Source organism: Euprymna scolopes, chromosome 5 (genome assembly GCF_053919585.1).
Source record: "Euprymna scolopes isolate OS-2025 chromosome 5, ASM5391958v1, whole genome shotgun sequence".
In the NCBI taxonomy this organism is placed as follows: Eukaryota; Metazoa; Mollusca; class Cephalopoda; order Sepiida; family Sepiolidae; genus Euprymna; species Euprymna scolopes.
In genome coordinates, this window is record NC_136486.1 from 2,513,019 (window position 1) to 2,536,667 (window position 23,649).

The 23,649-nt window shown below is 33.3% G+C and overlaps 1 protein-coding gene across 1 annotated transcript in view; it reads right to left on the minus strand.

The window, feature by feature from the left end:
• Nucleotides 1–734: 734 nt before the first annotated feature.
• The window catches only part of LOC145277076 (potassium voltage-gated channel protein Shaw-like), a 147,892-nt gene continuing 124,977 nt past the window's right edge, over nucleotides 735–23,649 (minus strand). Inside the window, exon 4 of the mRNA XM_080128740.1 lies at nucleotides 735–920. Within this exon, the coding sequence (XP_079984866.1) occupies nucleotides 735–920 (186 nt within the window). The remainder of the gene's footprint in view (nucleotides 921–23,649) is intronic.

A 23,649-nucleotide genomic window follows, 5' to 3' on the forward strand; every position in this document is an offset into this window, starting at 1 on the left:
ATGACCAACAGTGGTACGGTTACGGTGTTGTACGAGGGAAGTTCTGAAAGTAATGCCTACTATTTTTTATTCCGCCTGAATGGATCAAAGTGGATTGCAAACTGCATTGTTATGATGACTGAACATGCATTTATGACCAGAAAGTTTCATATCTCTGTTGCAGATATTGACGGTGTGAGACTCTAAGAAAGCAAACCCTGTCATGGAAAAGAGATGTATCATTGAATTCCTCCATGCAAAAATAATTGAACCGATCAACATTTGCCTGTTGAACGTTTAAAAAGACAATGCATTTAACGTCAGCACAGTTAGGAGATGGGTTTGTCGATTTTAGAATGGCGAGAAAGATGTGAGTGACAAACCGCTCTCCGGACTTTTACAGGTGAAGCATTAAAAGAAGCTGGCAAAAGTGCATTGAGAATGGTGGTGGCTGTATAGAAAAAATAAATTCCGGGGCACAAAAGGTTGCTCGTTTTAATGATATCACTCCCATCTTCGTAAGTCTTCAATGTTTTAATTTTCGAATTAAAAAATAGGAGTCTTTATTTTTGGAACGACCCTCGTATATGGTAGACTGTGTAGATAGTTAACAGATGGTCGTGGTAGAAACGTAGTCAGAGTAAACATGGGTATTTTGGTGGCATGCGATGACAGAAAAAAACATGGTGAACATGCTTAGCGGTTTACAGAGACAATGGATGGTCAACAGGGACATGTGGTCAGTCGGGTCAGATTCAATGTGTGGAGCGGGATGAAGCACCCGGAGCAATAACCGGACGCGCCGAGATGACCTTTGACCTTTCTTGGAGTTTTTCCACGCGTTTTTGGTTTATTCGGTTCAGTTGCCTTTTTCGTTCCAGTTGCAATTTCAGCTTCGCGTCGGCCAGGTCGTTCAAGAGTTGACGTGTTTCCAATTCGTGCTGCCAAGATAGAAAAATAAATATATATACAAAAAAGAAAGAGAAATCGAATATATTTAAAATTAAAATATTGTTTTATGTAAAAAAAAAGAAAGAGAAAGAGAATATATTTAAAATTAAAATATTGTTTTATGTAAAAAAAAAAGAAAGAGAAAGAGAATATATTTAAAATTAAAATATTGTTTTATGTAAAAAAAAAAGAAAGAGAAATCGAATATATTTAAAATTAAAATATTGTTTTATGTAAAAAAAAAGAAAGAGAAAGAGAATATATTTAAAATTAAAATATTGTTTTATGTAAAAAAAAAAAGAAAGAGAAATCGAATATATTTAAAATTAAAATATTGTTTTATGTAAAAAAAAAAGAAAGAGAAATCGAATATATTTAAAATTAAAATATTGTTTTATGTAAAAAAAAAAGAAAGAGAAATCGAATATATTTAAAATTAAAATATTGTTTTATGTAAAAAAAAAAGAAAGAGAAATCGAATATATTTAAAATTAAAATATTGTTTTATGTAAAAAAAAAAGAAAGAGAAAGAGAATATATTTAAAATTAAAATATTGTTTTATGTAAAAAAAAAAGAAAGAGAAATCGAATATATTTAAAATTAAAATATTGTTTTATGTAAAAAAAAAAGAAAGAGAAAGAGAATATATTTAAAATTAAAATATTGTTTTATGTAAAAAAAAAAGAAAGAGAAATCGAATATATTTAAAATTAAAATATTGTTTTATGTAAAAAAAAAAGAAAGAGAAATCGAATATATTTAAAATTAAAATATTGTTTTATGTAAAAAAAAAAGAAAGAGAAAGAGAATATATTTAAAATTAAAATATTGTTTTATGTAAAAAAAAAGAAAGAGAAATCGAATATATTTAAAATTAAAATATTGTTTTATGTAAAAAAAAAAAGAAAGAGAAATCGAATATATTTAAAATTAAAATATTGTTTTATGTAAAAAAAAAGAAAGAGAAATCGAATATATTTAAAATTAAAATATTGTTTTATGTAAAAAAAAAAGAAAGAGAAATCGAATATATTTAAAATTAAAATATTGTTTTATGTAAAAAAAAAAGAAAGAGAAAGAGAATATATTTAAAATTAAAATATTGTTTTATGTAAAAAAAAAAGAAAGAGAAATCGAATATATTTAAAATTAAAATATTGTTTTATGCAAAAAAAAAAAAGAAAGAGAAAGAGAATATATTTAAAATTAAAATATTGTTTTATGTAAAACAAAAAGAAAAAACATTTTATAACATAATTTATTTTTGTAAAAAATGTTTATTTTTTATGGTAAGATCATGCAGGCGTCTGAACTAGATTTAAATGTTATACATATAAAAGGTGAGCCAATAAAATGGATACACTCTTTAAATGACCATAAAACCAACATTTATTATATGAAAGAAAAGTTTCATACATCAAAATACTGTGAACAAATATAGAAATCAGCTAATTATCGAAAGTGTTCAAATTGTTGGCCATTGTGGTCCATGAACAGCTGACAACGCTCACTGATTGAATCGGAAACGTTCCTAATCAGTTCACTTGGTATGTTGACACATCTTCTTTCAATGGCTGCTTTCAACTCATTCATTGTAGCTCGTTTTGTGGTGTGAACCCTGTGTTTAACATGCCATCATCCCCCACCCACCCTCAAAATGAGAAAAATCCATGGGGAGGGGGTCAAATCTTGTGAACGTAGACAGTACTCGATACTTCCTCTTAAACCTAACTATCTCTTTCGCAGGTGACTATAAAGATATGCTCTCACGTCATGATGATAGTGGGAAAGTGCTACATCCTACCCCTCCCCCACCAAAAAAAAAAAATCCTGCTGGAAGTGCCATTCTGTATTCCTAAAAATCTCTAAGGAACGTGGCATAGCGTATTCATGTAGAAAGTTGAGATAATTTAAAGAGTGTATACATTTTATTGGGGCACCTTGTACACAGGTTGAGTCAAAAGTAGGTGGACAATATTGCAAACCTTCCTGCCTGTGGAAGTGTCACTCTTGCGGAGGAAGCATCATCATAAAAGATTCCAAGGATTCGGAAACAAATCTTTATACTCTTAAATAAAAACAGATCAAGTTAAATTATATTCGTCTTAGTTGCTGAATGTCATGGAGATAGGTAGCCGGGACCATTTTTTATTGAGGTTAGGTAGCTGACCCTAGTTGGTCTTTATCATGGCAAGAATGCCACTTCCACAGGTAGGAAGGTTTTCACCTATTTTTGGTTCACCCTGTATATATATCAAATATATAATCGGCTATATGTCTGTCCGTCTACATATTTTCAAACTCCGAAACTAAATGTTGCAGAGCGGCTCTAGGAGCCTTAAATGATTGGATATTTTACCGTCCTTTGATGGGTCTTTAGCCAGTTAAAATAGTTTTTAAGGGGTCCAAAATGGGTCAAAATTGAAAAAAATCGTCATACATTATGTATATTAATCTTAATTCATTTTTTATTTTTAATTTTTAATCAGTTCATATGCGTGTCACGTTTTGTACAGTGGTAACGTCACCAACTTTGAAAGCTTCGGTTTCGATTCTAACTAATGGCACCTGAACACCTTTTTTTTTTACTTTTGAAATCATGACTCTATAATAATATATACCAAATCTGGATAAATTAAAATATCATATTTAAGCGTATTTTACATCTGAGCAAAGTCGGGCATCCCCGCCGCTATCTAATATATAAAAGGCTTTATGTCTGTCTGTCTGTCTCCATATTTTCAAACTCTATCTCTTCTGAAACTTAAAGTCGCAGAGCGGTGCTAGGGTCTCTAATGATTGAATTTTTTACAGACCGTTCTTTTATGGGTCTTTAGCCGATTAAAATAAGTTTTAAAATAAGATCAAAACTGGATCAAAATTGAAAAAAATCCTTGCACATTTTGTACATTCATCTTAGTTTATTTTTGATTTTTGATTTTGATCAGTTCATATGCGTGTCACGTGGGTACAGTAGTAACGTTACCAGCTACTGTTTGGCTTTTGGTTTCAATTCCAGCTGATGGCACCCGAATACATTTCTTTTACTTTTGAAATCACGATTCTATTATTATTATTATTATTATTATTATTATTATTATTATTATCAGTAGTAGTAGTAGTATTATTATGATAATAATAATAATAATAATAATAATATATCATAAGATACACCAGACCCACCGACGACAAAAAGATCAAACTAATAATTATACTAAATTTAAAACCTCCAATTTAATAATTAAAAACAATAGCAATACTAACACCACACTAAACCAAACTAATGTAGTGTATGAATTTATTTGCTCCTTCGAGGAATGTCTCTGAACCCACTCTAAAAACTCATACAGCGCATACATAGGCCACATCACAATACTCTCCCGACGACTAACCTATCTTTTAGCTGACAATAGTGCCATAAAAGAACACCTACATTCCATGATAAAAACCTACAGTCGTCCGTCATTAGAAATACTAAAATTCGATACCTTACAATTGCACACGACGACTAAAATTACTAGAAGTCATACTTATCAAAAAACTACATCTCCTTTTAACTGGATCTCATTTAACACTTGGACAAATATATTAACAATATTTAATAACTAACAAGAAACTAAATAAATAAACTATAAAATAGGAAAATCGAATTAAAAGATAAAAATATATCGCCGCTAATCATTCGGCACCCACATTTATAACCAATATAAAAAAAAAAAACTATAAATACACTAGGCCTCAAAGGAAAAGAAAAAGAAAATGAAAACAACAACAATCGCTCCTGATGATAATCGGATGCACCGATAGAAAACGTTTGAGAAGAATATGGTCGAACAATAACTTTTGGGCGCCATTTTATACAACGTGCCAGCTGAATTTAAAAAGTCTGCTCGGCGAATGGAAAAGATATCCAGAATAGTCGGATAAAAACTATATATATATATATATATATATATATATATATATATATATATATATATATATATATATATATATATATAATGAGTATATGGTAAATGGTAAAAAAACAGAAAAAAGTGCTTACTACTGATGTAGAGCAAAATAGGTTTCTATTATCGTTTTGATCTGTTTGGTTACACATGTTTCGATTACCAAGTCGTGTTAATAATTTCATCAGACTTCACAGAAATAGATATTTATTATAGTGAGGAAAAGAGAGAAATTAGAAAATGTACAACTTTGAATCAAGAAACAGCAGCAGCAGTCAATTGTAAAGTCATTGAGAATTGACAATGGCGAGGGGGGGGGGTAAAATATCAAACCAGACACAGATAGGAATAGAAAGAGTAGGGAGAGAGAGAAAAGTGAAAGAAAAACGTCAGATGGATAAATAATTGAGATAGAAATAGAAGAAAGAAAGAAAATGGAAAAGAAAGGGGCAAATAGTTAATTAGAATAGCAGCGTTTAATTATGATTAGGCAGTTATGGAGAGAAATATAAGGAGAATGAGAGTGGGTAACCGTTGAATGCATGTCATGGGGAGATTGACACGTTAGTTAGCATACGGTTTGAGGAGGGGGGGTATTTGCAAAGATTTAACGTCATGGCAAATATACGTCCTCTCATAAGAAGTTGAGATACGTCCCACTTGAGATCATTTATGTAAAAAGGAGAAAAGTAAAGGACAAATAAATTAAAAAAATAAAAATAATACAAATAATAATAAAATAATTAAAGATTAATAAAGTGTTAAAATTAAAAAAAAATAATTGAAGTTAATAATTCCACATATATGTGGGTAAATAAATAATTAAATGCATCGATTTATAATTAACTAAATAAGTCTATAAGTAACGAGATAAATAAATTGATAAAAGCGTAAAAAATGAAGGGAAGTAATGTGAATAAAAAAATATAAAACTATGAAAGGATACAAAAGTAAATAATAAAAAAGGTAAAATTCGATAAGTAATTAGATAAATAAAAGGTAAAGAAATAAAAGGTAAAGAAGTAAAGATAATTAGGCAAGAGTAGTCAGATGTAGGTTCATTTATATTCCTACTTATATGGTTACTTGAATATTTGGGAGTCTATACGAGATTGAGCAGGGTCTGAAGGTTTAAAAGTTATGTGAGTAAGAGTTAAGCCATAATGATTCAGAAATCCTAATAGTTCAGGTATCCATAGAAATGGAGTGACGGGCTAAGATGGTGTTTTTAGAAGTAATTACATGCTTTATTACTTTACAAAGATACGCATAAAAGAGTCATATACATAAAAAAGGCACAAAGATACATATAAAAGAGTCATATACATAAAAAAGGCACAAAGACACGCATAAAAGAGTCGTATACATAAAAAAGGCACAAAGATACACATAAAAGAGTCATATACATAAAAAAGGCACAAAGATACGCATAAAAGAGTCATATACACAAAAAGGCACAAAGACACGCATAAAAGAGTCATATACATAAAAAAGCACAAAGATGCGCATAAAGGAGTCATATATACAGAAAAGACACAAAGATAATCACAAAAGAGTCATATACATAAAAAAGGCACAAAGATACGCATTTTATGACTCTTTTATGCTTATCTTTGTACCTTTTTATGTATATGACTCGTTTATCCGTATCTTTGTGAGTAATATACATAAAAAAGGCACAGATACGCATAAAAGTTTCATATACACAAAAAAAGGCACAAAGATACGCATAAAAGAGTAATATACATAAAAAGGCACAAGGATGAGCATAAAAGAGTCGTATACATAAAAAGGCACAAACAAACTTATAAAAGAGTCATATACATAAAAAAGGCACAAAGATACGCATAAAAGAGTCTATACATAAAAAGGCACAAAGATACGCATAAAAGAGTCATATACATAAAAAAGGCACAAATATACGAAAAAAGAGTCATATACATAAAAGGCACAAAGATACGCATAAAAGAGTCATATACATAAAAAGGCACAAAGATACACATAAAAGAGTCATATAAAAATAGGCACAAAGATACGTATAAAAGAGTCATATACATAAAGAGGCACAAAGATACAAATAAAAGAGTAATATACATAAAGAAAGGCAACAAAGATACACATAAAAGAGTCATATACATAAAAAGGCACAAAGATACGGATAAAAGATTCATATACATAAAAAGGAAAAAAGATACGCATAAAAAAGTCATATACATAAAAAAGGCACAAAGATATGCATAAAAGAGTAATATGCATAAAAAGGCACAAAGATATGCATAAAGGAGTCATATACATTAAAAGGCACAAAGATACGCATTAAAGAGTCATATACATAAAAAGGCACAAAGATACGCATAAAAGAGTCGTATACATAAAAAGGCACAAAGATACGCATATAAGAGTCGTATACACAAAAAGGCACAAAGATACGCACAAAAGAGTCATATACATTAAAAGGCACAAAGATACGCACAAAAGAGTCATATACATTAAAAGGCACAAAGATACGCATAAAAGAGTCATATACATAAAAGGCACAAAGATACGCATAAAAGAGTCATAAACATAAAAAAGGCACAAAGATACGCATAAAAGAGTCGTATGCATAAAAAAGGCACAAAGATATGCATAAAAGAGTCATATACACAAAAAGGCACAAAGATACGCATAAAAGCGTCATATACATAAAAACACATTAAGATACGCATAAAAGAGTCGTATACACAAAAAGGCACAAAGATACGCATAAATGAGTCGTATACATAAAAAAGGCACAAAGATACGCATAAAAGAGTCATATACATAAAAAGGCACAAAGATACGTATAAAAGAGTCATATACATAAAAGAGTCATATACATAAAAGGCACAAAGATACGCATAAAAGAGTCATAAACATAAAAAAGGCACAAAGATACGCATAAAAGAGTCGTATGCATAAAAAAGGCACAAAGATATGCATAAAAGAGTCATATACACAAAAAGGCACAAAGATACGCATAAAAGCGTCATATACATAAAAACACATTAAGATACGCATAAAAGAGTCGTATACACAAAAAGGCACAAAGATACGCATAAATGAGTCGTATACATAAAAAAGGCACAAAGATACGCATAAAAGAGTCATATACATAAAAAGGCATATACATAAAAAAGGCATATACATAAAAAAGGCACAAAGATATGCATAAAAGAGTCATATACACAAAAAGGCACAAAGATACGCATAAAAGCGTCATATACATAAAAACACATTAAGATACGCATAAAAGAGTCGTATACACAAAAAGGCACAAAGATACGCATAAATGAGTCGTATACATAAAAAAGGCACAAAGATATGCATAAAAGAGTCATATACACAAAAAGGCACAAAGATACGCATAAAAGCGTCATATACATAAAAACACATTAAGATACGCATAAAAGAGTCGTATACACAAAAAGGCACAAAGATACGCATAAATGAGTCGTATACATAAAAAAGGCACAAAGATACGCATAAAAGAGTCATATACATAAAAAGGCACAAAGATACGTATAAAAGAGTCATATACATAAAGAGGCACAAAGATACACATAAAAGAGTCATATACATAAAAGGTACAATGATACGGGTAAAAGATTCATATACATAAAAAAGGAACAAAGATACGCATTAAAGAGTCATATACATAAAAAGGCACAAAGATACACATAAAAAAGTCATATACATAAAAAGGCACAAAGATACGCATAAAAGAGTCGTATACATAAAAAGGCACAGATACGCATAAAAGAGTAATATACATAAAGAACGCATAAAGATGTTCATAAAAGAGTAATATACACAAAAAGGCACAAAGATACGCATAAAAGAGTCATATACATAAAAAAGGCACTTAGATACGCATAAAAGAGGCATATGTATAAAAAAGGCACAAAGTTACGAATAAAAGAGTCATGTACATAAAAAGGCACAAAGATACGCAAAAAGGAGTCATATACATAAAAAAGGCACAAAGATACGCATAAAAGAGTCATATACATAAAAAGGCACAAAGATACGTATAAAAGAGTCATATACATAAAGAGGCACAAAGATACACATAAAAGAGTCATATACATAAAAAGACACAAAGATACACATAAAAGAGTCATATACATAACGAAAGGCACAAAGATACGCATAAAAGAGTCATATACATAAAAAGACACAAAGATACGGATAAAAGAGTCATATACATTAAAAGGCACAAAGATACGCATTAAAGAGTCATATACATAAAAAGACACAAAGATACGGATAAAAGAGTCATATACATAAAAAGACACAAAGATACGGATAAAAGAGTCATATACATTAAAAGGCACAAAGATACACATAAAAGAGTCATATACATAAAAAGACACAAAGATACGCATAAAAGAATCATATACATAAAAAGACACAAAGATACGGATAAAAGAGTCATATACATTAAAAGGCACAAAGATACGCATTAAAGAGTCGTATACACAAAAAAGGCACAAAGATATGCATGAAAGAGTCATATACATTAAAAGGCACAAAGATACACATAAAAGAGTCATATACATAAAAAGGCACAGATACGCATAAAAGAGTCATATACATAAAATGGCACAAAGATACGCATAAAAGAGTCGTATGCATAAAAAAGCACAAAGATATGCATAAAAGAGTCATATACACAAAAAGGCACAAAGATACGCATAAAAGCGTCATATACATAAAAAACACATTAAGATACGCATAAAAGAGTCGTATACACAAAAAGGCACAAAGATACGCATAAATGAGTCATATACATAAAAAGGCACAAAGATACGTATAAAAGAGTCATATACATAAAAAGGCACAAAGATACATATAAAAGAGTAATATACATAAAGAGGCACAAAGATACACATAAAAGAGTCATATACATAAAGAAAGACACAAAGATACACATAAAAGAGTCATATACATAAAAAGGAACAAAGATACGCATTAAATAGTCATATACACAAAAAAGGCACAAAGATACGCACAAAAGAGTCATATACATTAAAAGGCACAAAGATACGCATAAAAGAGTCATATACATAAAAAGGCACAAAGATAAGCATAAAAGAATCATATACATAAAAAAGGCACAAAGATACGCATAAAAGAGTCATATACATAAAAAGGCACAAAGATACGCATAAAAGAGTCATATACATAAAAAAGCACAAAGATACGCCTAAAAAGTCATATACATAAAAAAGGCACAAAGATACGCATAAAAGCGTCATATACACAAAAAAGGCACAAAGATACGCATAAAAGAGTCATATACATAAGAAAGGCACAAAGATGCGCATAAAAGAGTCATAAACATAAAAAAGGCACAAAGATACACATAAAAGAGTGATATACACAAAAAGGCACAAAGATACGCATAAAAGAATCATATACATAAAAAAACAAAAATAAAAAGGGGTATATTGGTGTAAGTTCTATGCATATATATACAACAGATAAGTACAGACATATGCATATGTATATACGCACAGATATGACAGCGTCGTTAAAAAAATGGAGAAATGGAGAGGGGAAATGGGTGTGAGGTGTATGAGGGTTGGGGGATAAGTTCAACCAAGTTTAACCATATTTTGCTCTACAAAAGTATTGTCTTCAGCTTTCTTTTACCATTACCATTTACTCATTAAATATTTGCTCCTCCCCAGAGTTATGGAACCTTTGGATTATTACCAGAATTATGGAAAAGGTGAACTTCTACTTGTATCTCAAGGACGACAAGCAACAGAAACTACCTGTTAAATCTTACCCTGAAAATGGAAGAGCTGATTAGAAGAATGCGATGGAAGGCTACAGACGACAATCGCACAGATTATCACGGATTTGCCAATCAAAACACAGCCCCAACTGTTGATCAACCCCAAAACTTCAAAACGGACCTTATGGAACTTATAAACAAAATACCCTTTTATCAGAGATAAAATTTATTCCAGCTCCATCTAGATAAACTCGTGAAAAATATCAATACATTCAAACGATTGTATATTAAGACTGATAAGACACGAAACTTTTACAAGAATCATAAACAAAAGTATCTAAAACTAATTAATTGGAATATTATCACCAATTATAAAAAATCAGATACAGATCTAGTTAAGAACATCAACTTAGACAGCAAATATATTACTGACTCACACAATATTAGTAACAAAGTCGGAAATTTTTTTCTTAAAGACCATAAACCCAACTTTCAAACGAGACTTCAAGCTAGACTTATAAACTCCACTAAGTCTGAAATAGGCAAAATAGGTAAAGAATACTCGAAAGAATCAACTTACAAATTAAAACTAAATGTGAGTTAAACCAGTGGATTAACACGAATAACACTATTAAATGGTTTAATAATATCAATAATAAAAATAAAGTTGCTTTCATCCAGTTCGATATTGAAAGTTACTACCCTTCCATATCTAAAAATTTGTTTGATGAAGTGGTCGACTTCGCCTCTCTCCTATCTGACCTACAACCATTCAAAATCAACATTATTAAAAAATGTAGGAAAACAGTTTTAATTAGACAGGACACCCAATGGATTAAGAAGAACCAATCCGGATCCTTTGAACTTTCAATGGGTTCCTTAGACTCAGATGAGACCACTGACCTAGTTGGTCTTTTTATTCTGTATAACCTAATAAAACTATAGATAGCAAAAATATAGACTTATATAGAGACGATGGTCTTATCTTGGTCGAAAAATAAAATGACCCCCAATCCGTAAAATTAAAAAAAAAAACTTAATCAAAGAAATAAATAAAATTTGCCTTAAAGTTGATATTAAATCAAACATAAAAACTGTTAAGTTCCTTGACATCACTCTCAACCTTGCAAATAATTCGTATGAACCATACACCAAAGATAATACCTACCCACTCTATATAATCCATTATCAAACCACCCTAAACATATTATAAACCATATCCCTAAATCTAAAGAGAAAAGAATTAGCACTAAGTCATCTAAAATAAAAATATTCAATAAACATAAACTCCTCTTTGAAAATGCTATTAAGGAAAGTGGATACTCCAACAGAACCATTAAGTATATTGAACATAATTCCTCGAATGTTTTGAATAAGAAATATAGATCTAGAAAAGTTATTTGGTTTAACCCCCCTCTTCAATATAATGGTCAAAACCAAACTGGGCAAAAAATTCTTTCAACTGATGAACACTCATTTCCCTAATAGCATCTTACATAAAATCTCCAACAAAAATACCATTAAACTTAGCTATAGTTGCACTGATAACTTAGAAAAAATAATTAAAAAGCATAACAATAAGATACTTAACAATAACAAAGACAATAACAAAATAAAAATAATAATATGAGGTGGTATATAAAGCTATAATTGCCTCCATAGAAAACCCAAATGATCAAAATACTACATTGGTTTGGCGGGTACCTCTTTTAAAGATAGTTTTAGAGTGCATATATGCTCATTTACTACACTAACCACCCCAACTACCGACTATCTACACCTAATTCAAAATAACCTCACACCAACTATTAACTGAGAAATCCTTTAAAAAGCTGGTACATGTAAATCTTTAAATTCCCCATGTTTCCTTTGTCTAAATGAAAAACTTTTTATCACCAGAGATAAATTACTAAATAAAAAAAGTGAAACTACTATAAATTGTCGGCACTACAAATCCCACGTTCTTAGCAACTAAAGAAGTTCCTATACAACATCTGATAAATATGCCAATTCCTACACTAAGTACAACCATCTGTTCCATATAACAAATTACGGTAATATCTAAAATTTAAAAAAAGCAACAAACTACTCCAATCACCCTACTCTCTCCTATCCCACTACATTATCAGCTCCCTCCCATCTAACCAAATGACTTATATCTCCAGTGCTATAATCCTGACCCCATTTAACTCCACTTATCCACCATATAATTCTAACATATCATATATCTGTTGTTCCGCTGGGTTAAACTTGAAACCCCCAACCCCATACTCTCCTCTCTCCATTTCTCCATTCATTTTTATATATTTGCAGATGCTGTCATATTTGTGCACATATACGCATGCACATCTCTGTACTTATCTGTTGTATATATGCATGGAACTTATTTCTATATACCCCCTTTTTTATGCATATGACTCTTTTATGCTTGTCCATGTATAAGTATGTATGTGCATACTTATGCTCTTTATATGTATATATGCATATGTGACTGTGTGCCTAAGTTATAGTATATTACAATGTACTAATTTCTAACCCAAGTAACTCTGATACATTCGACCCTAAACTCGAGTACCTCTACTCCATTTCTATATCTGACATTTTGGATAAACTATGATTGTTTAATTAATTAACTGATTATTTGATCTTTTATTTTGACTCTTTTATTCTATTTAAGCAAAATCTCACCCCTACACAGTAGAGATCCCTAGATGTAAGAAAGCCTTCTATTCTAATAGTTTCTTCTTCAGAACTGTCAGACTTTAGAATTCTCTTCCGGAATTCTCTTTCCCCAACTGTACTGACTTGCAGAAGTTTAAGTGTAATGTATACAGACATCTCGCTGCTCACATCCCTACATAGTATCCCAGCAACTTATGTCCTCGGTAGGACATTCCTTGCTCCTTGTGACTTTTGGTTATTTTCTAAGCTCAAGAAAAATCTTAGAGCTAATTGAGGAGATCAAAATGTTGTGATAAGGGTCATTGATATACTCACTTCCATGGGAACTTATAGAAATTGTTGGGACGGTACAACAAGTGCTTTGTAGTTGGAGGAGATTACTTCGAAGGGGACTAAAGTTTTATGTACTATTAATAAAAGTGCCCATACAGAAAAAGTCTGGAAACTTACTGAAGCCACCTTGTATGTACTGAGATGACAGAAAGCTTTCTGCCATTTATACTATTCCCGGGCAACGTCAGATGCTTCTATTAGCAAAACAATCCTTGTTTGAATTGAATTCTTAGTTTGCCTTTATATGAACAGGATGATAGGTTTATGAGCAAGGCAATGTCGGAAACCCTAGAGGAAGACCTCCAGTCTGTAGTGGCATGGCGTAAAAAATGGATTGTAATATTCAATGCTGCCAAGACTAAACTCGTTTCCTTTAATAATTACAAGAAACCTTCTCAACGACTAATAGCTATGGGTAAAGATACATTACCTGAAAATACTTCTTTCAAACTACTTGGCTTAACATTCACAGGGAACATGAGTTAGAAACTCGCTCAATATGTGTTACCGTGACATAGGTTGACATATATTCGGTGGGTTTTTAATAGTATTTTGTCTAGTTTATTATTTATAACACCTTTTCCCAAACTTACCGTGTTAAAGAGAAAGTCGAGCGCCATTCCGAATTTTCCAATACATAGGTAAACACTGTATGTTTTTCAAGCTGAATAAACATGTTACATTGAATAAAAACACGAAAAATATATCCAGTTTGGAAGAAAAGTAACTTATCTTACCTTTGATAACATTTATTTTTTTATATATTTGTTTTTGACAACTTTTTCGAATCTATGTGTACAGTAATACAGACCCCAAAAAAGAAAGCATCGGTTGAATGAAGACAGAAAAAACGAGTAGTTTATACAAGGTGGAACGATAAAATTTCGCCCTAGAAAAAACGACATGATTCCATTTCCGTTTGATGAAAACCGGTTTACTTTTTTTATTGCGAACCATCTATTAGTTGTCCCATTGTGTACAAATCTTAAGAGCGATAGGAGCCTTCTATCGTGTTTGAAAGTGATACATTGTTCAATGAGCGAGATTGGAGATGCGTGTGCCGAGCATGCGCGGGAACGCATAAGTGTATGAGTTGGGCCTTTCTGCAGCGAAAAGTGAACCGGAGACCTTTTGATTGCAAATCAAATCTACTAATGAGCTACATCAATCATACCCCAAAGCGACGATTTAGTTTCATCCAACGGCTACCAAAAACAAGTCATGCAGGGGCAGTTGAAAAATATTGCTCTGATAACGTGTCTCACGTTACGGCATTTTGTATCGTGGCGTGTCGATTCGACAAGATTGTTTGGTGTTGCTTGGGAATGTGGCATATCGATTCAAAAATATTGCTTGGTGGCATGACGTGTCATTTTGGCAGTATTGTTCAGGATTGCATGGACGAATTTGCTCAGGACTGTACCATCACTTGTGATATAAAAATATATTTTGTTGAGTCTCTCTATTTCCTCGTGAAGCAACAATGCACCACTGTACAACTCATGCTCCCTACCGATCCAAGTTATGACAACAGGACCGTTGCCAGCACCCTCAAAATGCATCGCTGGATTGTCACGAATAATAGGGATGTGCCCAGGGTGATGAAAACAAAGTTTCTGACCACAGTTATGGTGTTTGGTGTGGTTTCAAGTGAGGCCCACACCATACCACCTTATATCTTCGAAGTCGACTTGAAAGTCAACACCAATGTGTACCTGGATGTGCTGAAGCATGTACGACTTCATGCCCTTCTCTCAGTAGCCTTCCTTCTTCCTCAACCTGAACGTGCTGATCTTCTTTTTTTTGGTCATATGTCAAGAACATCACCAACATAACCTCTCACAATGCCAAAGCCAGCCTAATTGCTGCCATCCGCCGAGTATTTACTGCACTCCTGCAGACGCTTGTGGAAAACGCATGTTCCCAGTTGTGGACCAAGTTCAAGGTGGTGATTGAGGCTACATTAAATAAAGGTCAGCTTTACTACATAATCAAGTTACCTGAATTGATTTTTTTCAATAAAAATTTTAAAATAAAGCTGTTGTGTTGATTTCCGTTAGGACGACAATTTTATCGTTCCACAACGTACATATAATCGATCCTCATCTAAAAAATTCAGAACCGCAAATGCGTTTTATTTTTACATTTTGATGTGTCAATGCATCATCAGTTTATTGTTCCGCACGATGGCCTATCATGCATACGTTTTTAATAGAATCAGGTGAACCATGTGAAGGTTATCAACATCTCCAGTGAAAGTTCAACAATATTACAACAATATCTCGCACACAGTAGACAGTCTGCCCTGGTTAATAGTTCACCACCTCGGCCAGCTTAATGATTAATTTCAGAATGTGCGCACAAAAAAATAAAATATCCTGACATTTTAATTCTTTTTCTAAACTGCCAGGTCAAGACTATTAACACTAAAATATATTTATGATTATTTCTTGCTCGTAACTTTTCATACAAGTCATTACCATTAATCGCTACTGACAAAAACAGCTGGTATTCTCGACCACCGCTAGCTATGAATAATAACACCTACTTGAGAATTCTTCCATCAAACTCCTCGGCTTAACATTCACAGCTAACATGAACTGAAACAAATACATTGAAGACATTGCTGCAAAGAAGGTGGGCTCTCTCTATCGTGCTAGAAAATTGTCACATCTGAGCTGCTACATCCACTAGTTTCTTCTTGGACAGGGTACAAAAAAGATTCTTGGACAGGGTACAAAAAAGATTCTTGGACAGGGTACAAAAACGATTCCACTCTCAACTAAGCTCCAGCCCCTATTGCCGCAATATTGTATCCCTGTGCTGGTTTTAAAAGTATATTATTGGAATGTGCTTTGATGAACTAATCGATGTATATACTCTGACAAATCCGTTAATGAACAAAATCCCACCACTTCATTGTAGAGGTTTGTAGATATCAGAAAGCCTTCTAATCTAATAGCTTATTCCCTCGGATTGCAAGATTTTGGAATTCCCTCCATGTTATCTGATTTCCTGACTGTGCTCACATGCAAAAGTTTAAATGTAACGTTCTATAGGTGTAACTTGTCGAACTTGTGAATCTTTCTAGCAAATTTGTGAATCTTTCTACCGAACTCGGGAATCTTTCTGTTGAACTCGGGAATCTTTCTCTCGAACTCGGAAATCTGCATGGAATTTTGAACAGACCGCTTTATTTAATCCATGGGTATAGCATGTTCTCGTTCTGTCAGCCATGACTGTGTAGAAGTTCTAAGTAATTTTCAATTATATTTTTCTCATCGCTTCGCATATTTACTTGCAGATTTACTTGCAAACATGGTCCCAATTAGTACTCTCTTACGTCCAAGTGGCAACATGCCTTGTTTCATGCCTTGTTTGGGGTGAAAAAAGTAAAAAAATCCCCGAATTCAACTGCAGATTTCCAGTACATTCATTTCGACCACTGTTTGCAATACTGCACCGATCATTTATCATAAATTATCATTTATCATAGATTATCATTTATCATAAATTATCATTTATCATAAATTATCATTGCTAATGGTCGTTTGGCTTTCTCTATGATCCAAGTTAAATTCAGATCTCCAAGTGCGCATTGAAGAGCCACCTTGACCCTAACTGACTGTTGTTTATAACATAGAAGGTACTGTGTAACTTGGTTGGGATTTAAACTGAACATGGATTTGCAAATAAACACAGTTTTATTACAGGACGAGTAGTCAAGAAGACGACAAATCAACTCATATAGAACTTTGCGTTATCGCAACGGTAATTTATCATTGAGTTTTTTGTTGATAGTGACCATTGGCATTCTTTGAAATCTAAGTGACAATAGGCTAGGCTACCGCAGGATTCCTGTATTTTCCGTACCCTTCTAGTGGAGGTCAGAGTGGTGCTCACCCTCTTCGGTCTTTCTATCTTCTTAAATATTACACAACAATTCATGCAGTGCAAACTGATACTGCTGAGGAGAACGAGGCTAACAATTCTCAGTTTATGGTTTTTTAATTACAAATCTTGATCGTGTCAGTTTCGTTTATACTTGTGGTTGATTTATGCAGCTTTATTCTATTTTATAGCCGTCGTTCAGGCTTCAAAGACAATGGATACATCCTGTAAGTGGTTTGCACATGTAATTGTGATGCAAAGGTTGCACAATCTCCAACCGCACCTTTCCTGAGTCAACACTGCCTGCCTGATTACAGTGGCAAGAAGTCCATGACAACTTAAAACAATGCTGAAATAATTATGCAATTCTTATATACAGTATAACAAAGTGGTTCTCGTTAGATCACTGAAGTTAAGCAACGCTGTGCCTGATCATTATACAAATGGGTGACTATATGGGAATACCAAATACTGCATGTGCTCTCCGACATTGTTTCCACTTTCTTTGCCACTGGAATCAGAAAGTACCAACTCAGAAGAGATATAGCTGAAGATCATGCAAACCTTTATAATTACATGTGCAGAGAGTATCCATTGTTTTTTTGAGACTGAATGGAAGTCATGAATTTATTTCAACTGACAAGTGATTGATCGATGTCATCTGACTTTGTAGATTGGCTTCCGTGTTCGAGGACTTTTCTTAGCAAATAAAATGTAACGTATATATCCGGTAATTGATGCATAAGTGATTGAGGAAGAGAAGAAAAAGTTTTACGACGTTCATCCTCTACTCCTATGTACAAGCAGTTTCTAATGTGATGTATATATCCCGATGTACGAGGTGCCTTCAATAAGTTTCCAGACTTTTTCTTATGGGCGCTTTTATTGATAGTACACACATGAAAATCTATTCCCCTTTTAAGTAATCTCCTCCGGCTGCAATGCATTTGTTGTGCCCTTTCAACAATTTCTGGAAGGCCTCATGAAATCCTCTTGTTTGAGCATGACAATGACTGTTGTCGCAGCCTCTTTCATCTCCTCAATTGTCACATAATGAGAGCCTCTAAGGCTTTCCTTGAGCTTAGGGAATAACCAAAAATCACAGGTGCAAGGTCTGAACTATAAGGATGGTGAGGAACTGTCTTGATGCCCATCTTGGTCGAATAATCTGACACAACAATGGAGTTGTGGCCTGGTGCATTCCTCACGAATAATTTTCGGTACGGGTCACACACTGATATCAAACTTACACTTATCATGTCCTTATCCATGAGATTCTTTATTTGACCAATCAACACCGATGTTCTGACTTCTTTACTCCTCCCACACCTCTCACCATCCCTCACAAACTCCCTGCCTTCCTTGAATCTCTTAAGCCACTCAAAAACTGATGCTCGATTCATGCAACATGGTTCAAGAGCAGTCTGAATCATTCCATACATTTCTGCGGCATTTTTACTCAGTTTAAAACATCATTTTATTGCATATCATTATTCTAAAGCATCCTCAATCCCAGATTGCATTTTTGAATTTCACCAGCTGTGACAATCAGGCTTCAATAGGATGTATTCTAATTCCTGCTGTAATTGTTTATTTGAACCTGAAATCAGAAAAATTGGTCAGTCATCTCATAAGATGTGCAGCAATAAGATACTGAATTTTCAAGAGACTACTGTCATTTTTAGAGTCTCAATAATCGCTCAAACCTCGAGAATAAAACAAAATACTGGTAGAAATAGAGTTCAAAATAGACTTTGTAACCTAGTGGGAGATGCTCTTTTCTCTTACCTGCAACCTCTTTCTTACAGAAAAGACGTTGCGAGCCTGTCTCCCCTTTATCGTTATTTTCATGGCAAGTGCTTGGCTGAGCTATAATCTATGGTCCTCCCTTGCCAAAATTACATGAGAAACACTCGTCTATTTGAAAACACTATCAATAATTTCCCCCACTCTTTATCAGTGCCTAAACCTAAACATAGATTCCATGAACAAAGCTTTTTTCTTAGAACTGCACGCCTGTGGAACTGTCTTCCATTTGCCTGCTTTCTGCCTGACTATAATATGGTCGTCTTCAAGTCCAACGTAAACAAATTCTTGATGAGCCGTTCCCCTTAAGTAATCCAATTTACCAAATTTCTACTAGCAGTTACAACGACATTGTTCCATTGACCTCTGTACACTTATTTACCCTAATCCTCAAGTGGCCTCTGGCCTTGATAAGTGGTGACTTCTTTGTAGAAAAAAATCAACCCAATAAATTACACATGTTACATGAAAAGTCTTGTCCCCTTTTCATGTAAGTAAAAATAAAGAGAATTAGTTAAATGAAAATAAAATCAGATAAAACGGGAATCGAATCCTGTAGATAAGTTTTAAAGAACAATGGATTTTAAATGGAATGTCCAGTAAATTGTTGATTCTGTTAAAATATTTAATAAATACAAATTTGGCTGGAAACTATTCACATTCTTAGAAAGAATGCATAATAAAATATGAGTTATAGAATTAGAGAAGTAGGTTAAATTCCTTTGTAAAACAACAAGTAGAATGGGAAATATCCTGGTCACGGCACCAAATTACAAATATGTTACGTGGTGGTTGTTATTATTAGAAGAAATTACTAAATATTCGTATATGTTTCGTTGTTCTTATTTAGTGTTCTATGGGTTATATAATTAGAGAAGTAGGTTAAATTCCTTTGTAAAACAACAAGTAGAATGGGAAATATCCTGGTCACGGCACCAAATTACAAATATGTTACGTGGTGGTTGTTATTATTAGAAGAAATTACTAAATATTCGTATATGTTTCGTTGTTCTTATCTAGTGTTCTATGGGTTATAGAATTAGAGAAGTAGGTTAAATTCCTTTATAAAACAACAAGTAGAATGGGAAATTTCCTGGTCGTCAGAAACGGTTTCAAAAACGTACAAATCGCACATGTTGATGACACGTGACTTATAGTCATATTGAGCAGACATAGGTTATTTCTCAACATAGGAAAGAGTTCGAAGTTAGATAGGGGAGTCGAGGAGTCAGGGGAGTTAGCTCAGTCCGACCAGGGAAGCAGAAAGGTACATTTTTGAAAATAGGGGAGAAAGGAGTGTAATGTTATGACCCTTTAGGCTGTGATCATAGCGTAATATCTGTTAACTGTGGCAAGCGGGGTCAATGGTCAAAACGTTATTATCATTGTTATTGTATTCTTATTAATTGATTTGAGCGATGGATGGTCTCTGGATCAGTTATTATGATTAGAAGAATAAACAATTAAATTGGGGAAGAAATGATTGACGTGTGAATCGCAAAAGGAATGTGAAAATAGAAAATATATGTAAACATTATTTTGGGGTTTTGATTAAACAAATAACTAGTTGTGGATTAGGTTGGTCTGAGACACGTAATTAGGTGACATAAGAGAACACGTGATGTAGTTAGTTTTGGAGAGATTCAGAGAGTTGAGGATTGACCACCAGAGCGGACAGACGTCTAGACAGGGGTGGACAGACAGCTAGGGAGCGAGCTGTAAGAATAGAAAATGTAGACAAACTGCAGATCCTGTGAAAACCATTTGAGACAACTGTAATAAATTTATATTATAAAAATATAAAAAGTTGTTTTAATGGTTTCACAAATAAGAACAGATGTCTCAATTGAATGGTGCTGATCGCTTCATGGTTCGTCACGGAGCAGCGGGAAGATACAGAAGAACTCTTCAAGAAAAAAAAAGGTATGGGGCATATATTATTGTTCTTATATATGAACTGTAAAAATATCCCGTGTGATAAGTCTGATACAACATGATTCAGTTTACACGTCAATATCATGCCCCCTGGCTAAACAACATACATACGATTTATACGTTTATTATCTGTCTGTTAAAAGAACAATATCTTACATCCACTAGATAACACATGACACGTTTTAATATATCATCTCCTTCAATATAAACCAATATACAACACACAGTGGCAGTTATTGGGTGAATTTCTATCAGTATTTTGTTTATTTTAAAGTTTTGAGCAATTCCTGAGATTGTAAAAATGACAGCCTAATATCTGAAATCTCGTGGTTACTTAGCAACTCGGCACTACTTGTGTTTAAAACTAAAAAAAAAAACGCTTTAAAATAAGTTAAAACACAAAAAATATCCCAATAAGTATAATAACTTATGTTGCGTTTGATAACGTTTATTTGTTATATATTTGTTTCTTTGCCACTTTCTCGGTTTGTTGTCTATTGTAAAACATATCCAGTGTTTTGAATGCAATAGAATTTACCTCTTTGTGAAAGACTGTCTTCCGTACTCTTTCTTTCATAATTATTGGGTGCTGTAAAATATCAATTCTGACTTTGGTAACAGTTTTTTCTAGAGTTTTTACCAGACTTTTGCTCATTAGGAATCTTCGCATTTAAAATCCTTTCATGTACTCATATATAGGAGATATCCTAGACGACAGAGGGCTGCAACAGAGCTCTCAGAACAAGACACCACCTTTGAGTCTTAGAGATTCAACGTCTCTATCAACTGAGCCAATCAGTGATTGCTGAGAATGCAGTTAGGAGATTTGAAGTTCCTATCCGTTGCGGTTACCACCTGACGAAGGCCAGAGGAATAATTGGCCGAAACGTCGTGAAACAAGAACTAATAAAGATGAGAATAATAGTCCGCAATAAATAAATTAATATAAATAATCCTCATCTCAATAATAAATTTCAATTAAAATAATATATATACCATTCGGTACGGACCCGACTATGGAAGATCATATAATAAATAAATTGATCGCCCGTCGGGACCCGTGGCTCAGTTGATAGAGACGTTGAATCTTTACAGTTCCAGATGAGAATTATCTGAAGATAGCGGTTTCAATCCTACCCAAAGCCGGCCAGAGGCTTACTTGGTCAAAACGTGGTGAGACGACAACAACTACGGATGGCAGTGATTGCTGAGAATGCAGTTAGGAGATTCGAAGTTCCTATCCGTCGCAGTTACCACCTGACGAAGGCCAGAGGAATAGTTGGCCGAAACGTTGTGAAACAACAACTAATATAGATGAGAATAATATTCCGCAATAAATAAATTAATATATAAATGTATGTTTACATGTCTGCCTAAAACTTTCGACAGAGGCGACGGATTTTACCAAGAAGTTTTGAAGTTCGACCTTTCAGACGACAAATATCGAAAAATTGGCTAAAAACATTAATACCTTCACCTTCAACTGGTTACTTTTCTACAGGGGGGGGGGTCACTTTTTTTCGCTGATATTTTCGAAACTCATCCTCTCCTTTCGATTGTCTAGCCTTAATTAAAACCTACGTCACTTCCGGTTTGCCGGTGGTCGTAACAGCAAAGACGTCAGGTTTTTTCCCATTCTTTTCCTTTGCGGTACGGGTTCGAGCCTGCCTTCCTCCTACTACTTTTTTTTTTCTGAACAAACACCCGGGCAACGCCGGGCTGAAATGCTAATCTATATATCTATAAAAGTGAACGTGTCTGTGTATCTGTGTCTCTGTGTGTCTGTCTGTGTGTCTGTCTGTGTACATTTTCCAACTCAATAACTGTCAATTTTCAGTCTACAGACGCGAAATTTAATATACAGGGTACTGAGCTTTGGGAAAATCAGTGTAATTTGTTTTAGGCCAGAAATTTGGCTGTTAAGGGGTGAAAGTTCAACAATTTGACCTTTGAGAACTCTACCAAACTCCTCTGACAATTTTAGGTCTAAACAATTGAAATTTTAGATATAGGTTTCTTGGAGATGGATCTAACTTAATAACTTGATTTAACCAAAAACAATGAATGTTTAGGGGTCATAATAGGGGTCAAATTAAAAAAAAAATTGACCTCTACGGTTTCTATCAAATTATTCAGACACTTTCTGGTCTAAACATTTGAAATTTTACATAAAGGGTATTCAGAGATAGGGCAAGCTTTTTCATCGGTTTGGGTCGAAAATTTTTAGTTACCAATATATAAATGTATATATGTATGTATGTATGTTTGCATGTCTGCCCAACACTTTCGATAGAGGGGACGGATTTTCTCAGGATCAGTATCGTTTTGAAGTTCGACTTTTCAGATGACAAATATCG